The sequence below is a fragment of the Caenorhabditis briggsae genome, assembly GCF_000004555.2.
Source record: "Caenorhabditis briggsae complete genome, chrX, whole genome shotgun sequence".
NCBI classification, from domain to species: Eukaryota; Metazoa; Nematoda; class Chromadorea; order Rhabditida; family Rhabditidae; genus Caenorhabditis; species Caenorhabditis briggsae.
The window spans coordinates 2445650-2453184 of record NC_013491.2 but is presented as its reverse complement, the minus strand read 5'-3'; the positions used below and the strand labels follow the sequence as shown (position 1 = coordinate 2453184).

The 7535-nt window shown below is 38.0% G+C and overlaps 1 protein-coding gene across 1 annotated transcript; it reads left to right on the top strand.

Annotated features, from left to right (window-relative positions):
• Positions 1–3943: 3943 nt before the first annotated feature.
• CBG16054 lies at positions 3944–7337 on the top strand (the record flags this gene model as incomplete). Its single annotated transcript, XM_002643382.1, has 7 exons — positions 3944–4054; positions 4100–4213; positions 4640–4924; positions 5572–5949; positions 6001–6165; positions 6211–6285; positions 6495–7337. 7 exons carry the CDS (start codon positions 3944–3946, stop codon positions 7335–7337), a joined length of 1971 nt encoding a protein of 656 aa, XP_002643428.1.
• Between the last annotated feature and the right edge of the window lie 198 nt (positions 7338–7535).

The window sequence follows — 7535 nt, the reverse complement described above, 5'->3', positions numbered from 1 at the left end:
TTTTACCATTAGGTGAAACTATTAGGTGAAAAAACGAAAAAATCGATAAAAAGGAAAAAAATAAGACAAAAAATTTTGCGAAAATATTTATTGTTGGGTTACGGTAGCACTTGTTGCCGGCTGTGTTTTCGAAAATTCTCCTTGAAATACGGTGGCCTAACTTGTGTGAAAATTCGGCCACAACTCCAATTTTTTTGCACAAGAATAATACTATGATAAACAATTTATCTGTTGACACCTTTTTTATATCCTTGACTGTAATTGAGATAATTGAGCTTAAAGTCTAAAGAGCGAGCTTCTTTGAGAGGAATTACGGTAAAAAGAACTGACGTTTCTAGAAAAAATGACAGTAATAAAATGTATTTAAAATTCCAGGAATTTAAACCTATTTTAACTGGGAAAAAAATTTCCAATTTCAGAGTCAAAAAACTTTCTTATAGAATTAAACTTATAATTCTAAGAAGTTTGGTTCAGTTTAAAAAAACCTATAACAAAAGGTTCCCACACTCTCTATTTTGAGCTCAATTATCCCAACTCTTACACAAGATATCAAAAATGTGTCAACTTATAAAACATTGGTGATATTATGATAAACAAGTTATCAGTTGACAACGTTTTGATATCTTTTACCGGAATCGAGATAATTGAGATCAAAGTTGACGAGATGGGCTGAGATTACACAAAATACGGTGACTGAAAAAGTGAGTGAAGTTTTCAGAGAAAGTGAGTGAAGTTTTCAGAGAGAAAAATACAGTAAGCAAATGTATCTAAAGTTTCGAAATTGCAAAAATGTTCTCGCCGAGGGAATTTTTTGAAATTTCAGAAAGTTTTTTCTTCCAAAAAACCCATAATTCCAAAACACTTGGTTCATTCAGATTATGCTAAAAAGCTAAAGGCAAAACCAATATGGTGTGGGTTGATGTGTTTGTTGTTGGTATGTATTATGCATTTTAGATCATGTGGTCGGTGTGCCAACAAATGAATTTCGATGGGGAGAAGAAGAATTAGTGTGCCCAGTTAGCTAATTGAGAGAATATTTCGAAAAGGAAAACAGGGAAATTTTTCGCTAGGGAAAAGGAAATTTTCGAAAGAAGTTCACACTTTTAGTCTTAAGTCTAACTAAACAACGTTAAGGAGCAAAAATAATGAGTAGTTTGAAATTTTGATATCTTGAACTTTTGAAATTCAACTGATCATATACCAAATTGAGATCCACAATCCTAAAAAAACATAGAATTTCCGGGACATTCTGTTGGGGGGGGGGGGGGATTCTGGGCACCCTTTCAAGGCAATCCTATGCTTTTATTGTGTTGTTATCCTTAGTTGTTGGCATTATTTCTGGCTGTACACATACACGAGGGACACAATAGGCATCTAGTAGGCCGAAAAAAACAAGTAAGCGAATACAGGTGGCGGTATCAATTTTCAGAAATTGATAGCTTGAAATGATTTGGTATTTTTAATTTGGGAAAGAAAGGGACTTGATTGGAAAAATGAATGAAAAAAAATTAAAAAATTGAAAGACACTGTCAAATATTTGACTGATTGGCTGAAAGAATGTATGTTTTGATTCAATTTTTTCGCCTTTTAATCCAAGAGCAAATATAATAGTTTGGGTCAATAGGAAATGAAAACAGGACTAACTGAATCTCAAAAAATGAAAAATATATAGAAAATAGTTGTTCCAGAGCTATCAAACTAGACTCAAAGAGACTAGTTTTTTATGGACGACCAAAAACGTGCCTACAGCGACCAGATCCCAATTGTATCTGTGGTATGGAATACTAATATTGGTTGCCTTGTTTGTACGACAACGCTCTTCGGTGACAATGGGAAGGAAACAACTGAAGACGTGGAGAGACGAACAAAATAAAAAGAATTTAGTTGCCATGGAGGATGTACTAAAAGTTGATATTATGCCTCCTGGGAAGATACGAGGGTGTGTATTGTTGATGTTTATGTGGTATAGTGCATGATACTGAATTCACAGGTAATAGAGCCGGAAACATCAGAAACCGATAATTGTTTTTTTTTATTTTTGGATGATTGTTCAAAGATTTTGAGAATATTTTGTGGGTAACATTGAAAATTCCGTCTTCCTTTGATTATTGACAATTCACCCACCTTATTCAATTTTCTGGAGAATTGGTTGTAATCTTATGAGGCAAAAAAAAATTGACAAAAGCAAGCGAAAAATTGGGTCAAACAGTTTTCCCAATTTCCCGGAACTGACCAGAAATAAAGTGACAAAATTCAAGAAACTTTGAGCAACACATTTTTCAATCAAGTCTAAGTCGTCATTCAAACCATATCACCTGAAAAATCGTCATTCAAACCATATCACCTAAATTGATTTTCTCAAAAATTTTAATATGAAATTAGTTATTTGAAATAAGAGATTTTCGACTATAATGTATTTCTGGGAACAATTTCCAAATTTGTGTTGTAGACAGTACCCTTAATTTCCAGAAAAATAAATTGCTTGACCGAAAATGTTGTAAAATTTGAAAAAAAACTGAAACCTGGGAATTCGTCATACTTTATTTGAAAATACCGTAAACCCTGTATTAGAAAAACCTTTTTAATAGAGGAGCCCCGTAACAGAGGGATCCCTGTAACGTAAAAACTCCTCCAAAAGTTGTCTTGAAATTGAACATTTTCCGTACATTTTCATGGAAAAATATTCCGGGAATTCCATAATTTCATAGAAATAGTTGAGAAACTTTTTTTTTGATTTACAAAACTTGCTAAATTTTGGTCAAATTGACAGATTTTCATGAATATTGAACGAAAATTTCGGGGAAAATGGCCGGGAAAAATAGAAGGGCTCCCTCTAATTGGAGGGTCCCTGTAATAGAAAGGCCCTCCGGAGGCGACTTGAAAAAATAGAAGGGCCGGACCTTCTAGGTTCAGTTAATTCAGTTCAGAAAATTTCAGTAAATTCACTTTCCGGGCGAGGCCTCGAAAATCGACTCTTTAGGTGTCAGTTTCTCAAATTCGACTATATTAGCTTCCTGTTTTTAGAAAAATTGTGTTTTCAAGTTCATACTTGTTTAACTGAATTATTTTCAACTTTTGTAATTTCTGTCTCTTCACAGCCAATCAGCCAAATTAAGCGTATTACTGTCAAATTACTCATATTCCATTGGTTCCTCTTCTTTGTTCATAAGTGTGTTCCAATAACTTTTTTGCAATAGTAAAACTATAAAACTGATAGTACCTGCTGGTACCTAAACTCATAAAAGTGCTTGAATGCCATAACAATTTTGTAAGGTCATAAAAGATAATTATCGTTTCTTAGGTCCATGAACAGCTCTTTTTATTGAGCTCGTTAAACCATGAAAATGAAAAGCTAGAGTTTTGAAAAATAGGGACCTTTAAATTTTCATAATTTTCATTTCAAATTTCCCTATTTCCATTTTCCTTTTCCAATTGTGTGATTCACAAACAGCTGCTACCTTACATGATTCATTTCCCCTCCCACACCAAGAAACATGAGCATCTGTCTGTACAGTTTGCTCCACGTCTATTCTTGATAATCGGTCCCCACCTCCTATTCATTCATTTCTGCAGTGTTTCACTCCTCTCCTTGCTCTCAGCCCACTGTCTTTATTTCGATAATGATAAGAAAATGTGCTAAAGTACCGCCATTCAAGTGAAACACTCATACACATACACACACAAACATTCTTCACCCTCATTTTTACTATCACAATGGCATGCCATAAGAAATTTTGGTGGTGGGGAAGAGCCGATTTGAGGCGCCTGTCATCATCATACACTCGTAAAGTTTCACAGCTTTTCACCTCCGCCTTTCTTTTTCCGATAAGACCTTTTTTCCATTCTTGGTATTACTTGCCCTTTCGTCTTGAACTTTATTTCAGATGTCTTACTTCTTTTTCCTTTAGAAATTTATTCATGAAAAAGTTTTTTTTTAGAATCAATGAATTCCGCAAACGCCAGGGATTGCCTCCTGCATCTGGCTAAAGCTAAGCTCTCGGAGCGAGAAGATCTAGTCCGGCTCAATGATCAGCTAGTGGACATTATTGAGAGTGTAGGTTGCTAAATGTTTGATTGTTCCATTTTCAAAGCCCTCTAGGTTCACTTCATGGAAGCTGAGCATGCCGCATTGGAGCACGACCACAACTTGCTCAAAACCGGCGTCCAATCCGACAGCAGTGGAATCAACGAGATCTATGAAGTTGAAATTAGAGTGAGTGTTCATTCCCAAGCTCCTGTTATCAGTTCCAACTCTAGTACATTATTTACTTTCTGTTTGAGCAAGTTTGCATTCTCAATGTGTCAATGAACATGTGTTGACAGTTTGGAAATTATAGATGTACTACAGAAATTTTAATAGTTTTGATATATTAGAGCATACTCTGATAAGTCAGTGCACTTTCGGCGTGCACACATGCGTAGTTTTATTACGGCCATAATAATCTTTTATGGCCATTTGTGTGTTTCCAGCGTGAAATTTACACATGTTTCTATTCTAATTATAATTATCATTTGGAGGGAGTGGCAGCAAATTTTCGGACTATGAAAGTGGCTACTGATATTAAAAAAGTAGTGGTCAGAAGCATACGAAAGTGTTGATAAGACAAAAAAGGAAAGATCAAAAATCGAATTTTTTCAGAATGTTAGAGCCGGTGTCGAGGATATCAATAGAAACCGTCAGCAGCTTCTTCATGAGCAATCTACTCTCTCCCAACAGGTCAAGGAGGTCGAGCAACAATGGAGACACACTGCTCAGTCAGCTTTTGGAGTTCCAAAAGAGGTTGATGAGGAGTTTGCTAGAATTTGTCAGATCAAGTATGAGAATTGTATTACTCTGAAAAGGATTAAGTACATGGAGGAGAAGAATCGATTGACCAAGCAGAATAAAGGACGCATTTTTGAGCAGATCAATTTGATGAGAATGGTACGTTTCGGAGGGAAATTGAATGAAAAAGCTATTAAAATCATAATTCATGTACAGTAGTTTTTGGTAAATCCAGGAAGCTACTGTGGCAACTGATTATGTTTATACAGTACCGTCCATAAGATGTACAAAAACATTTTTTTTCAGTTGATTTGGACCATTTTCAGGAGTCTGCAAGTCGGCTGTCAAGTTTCTGATCACTCTGAAAAGATAGGAGGTTATAAAACAGACCTAGATGCACAACTTTAATTTTACAAAATTTTTCAAAAATTCCTAGTTTTTCAGTTATTCACCGATTTTTGAAAGACACATTTTTCAATCGTTTTCAGTACAAAAACAGAAAAAAGATGTCCTTCAGAAATCGGAAAATAACTGAACAATTACGAAATTCAAAAGACTATATAAATACAAAATTGTTAATCTAGATCTGTTTTAAAAATTTAAAAATTTTCAAAGTGATCGGACACTTGGCAGCCGAGTTTCAGGCTTCTGAAAATAGTCAAAATCAACTGATGTTGGGATTTTGAGATTCGTAGATTCAAAGATCCTCACATTTCTGAAATTCACTTTCCTCGACAACTAAGTGGTTCCATAAGCTACAAAAGCTGCAATTATTTTGAAATTAACTAACCAGCTTCCTACTTCAGAGAAAAGATCAAGCCGTCAGTCTCCAACAAGAATACCTCCTTCGCAAGAATGAACTTCTCAACAGCATCCGCAACCTGGAGGAGGACAACAAGAGAATCATCATGAATGAACACAAGTATTTCACTCGCGACCGTACTGCCGATCGCCACGTCTTCCGTGACCAGCTCCGCCAGGCTATTAACGATATCCGTGCGGACTACGAGTTCAAGCGTCTCAGAAACGAGGAGGAGATTCGTGTTCGTCTGGAAAGAGAAATGAACAGAATCAACTCAAATCCAACTGTCAGTATCACTTGGGACAGACTGAAGGATGAGCTTTCGGTGGTGAAGACCAACTGCGCATCATTGCAACAACAAGTTTCCAATGTGGAGATCAGAGTAAGTCCAAAAAAACGTATCTTATGAAAATTCTCATTTTCTCGACTTCAGAATGCCACTCTCACTCAACAAATCGAACTTCTTCGCTTGGAAATTTCGGAGAACAATCAATCATTCGAAATCAGTCTTGAATCGAAGATTAAGGAGATTGAGAAGCTCAGAGAGCAGTGCACATCTATCAGTGTCGAGTTGGAGAAGCTCTGTGATTTGAACATTGTAAGTGTCTTTTTGTCTTGCTAGGTTCAATAAAAAAGTTTTCAGGATCTCGAGAAGGAGATAGCTGTCTACCGTAGACTTTTGGATGGATCAGGAAATGTGACTACCCACACTGGTAGCGTCGGTTCTTTGGCTAGAAGCTTAAACCATCACTCTACTCAATTCATTCATGAGAGAACAACTGATCGGCGAGAGAGCACCATCGCAGATTTAGAAGAACCAGCCATCCGGTTCCACCACCAATTCATCGTTATCAACCGATTCAACCACTAGCGCCAGTCAGTACTATTCCCGAAAGCCGCGAGAACATCTACACCCGCTCCTCATAGCCCATACCAACGGGACNTACTTTCCCATACCAACGGGAATCTCGCTCTGCTAGTAGCAGCCGCGTCTCTGTGATTGACACTCATTCCGAAAGATATCCTCCAGTCCCACTACCACCGGCACCAACTATTCCATTGCCACCAACACCAGTTCCAGCTGTATCAGTTATTCCACTCTCACCAGCTCCAATCCCAACTCCAATCCCAGCTGCTCGAAACTCGGGACACTATGATGGCTATAGCTCGTCTACATTGCAGAAACGTCAGGAATCTTCTGGACAATTGTATACAACTCAGACCACTGGAATCGGAAGTGGAATCGGAAGCGGAATTGGAAGCGGCATCGGCAGCGGTATCGGAGTTGGAATTGAACAGAGGAGAACCTATCCCGCTTATGACACTCCATACACCCCAAATAGAGTCGAGACTCCGAGAAGAGTTGAGGAAACTCGCTACGACACCAGTCACACTAGACCAGCTAGTGAATACACCAGAGTCTCCCCATCATTCCCTCCAATCCGGCCAATATCTGAAACCATCAATACCGGCTACGAGGCCTACAAATCCAGAAGAAGCGGTCCCCATGAGGCCCGACCAGGTAGCCATGTTGGCTCCCAAGGTATCCACGTTGACACCCACGTTTCTCACGTTAGCACCACCGGAGCTCATCATGGTACTCATAGTACCCACACCCACACCCACGGAAACCAGCACTCCGTCAGCAGCAGCGCAAATGGACACATTAAAATTGACCACTACTCTCCACCACGAAGACCTTCTCCATTCCCAGAAACCACGAAACCATATAATGGAGGAATCGAGGAGAGCAGCAGTGAGTGGTGTTAATTTTTGGTCTCTCATTGGCTCGAACAAAAAAGCTCTTGTCAATAAGCCCCTAAACCGTATCATTCCATTCCACACAGTTTCAAACATTTCGTACAATCGTTTCCAGATTAGTTTGAAAAAATATAGCGAGCTGATAAGGCAGCTGTGTACACACACGGCCGCAAAAAACTTTACAATTTTTTAGTGATTAGGCTTTTC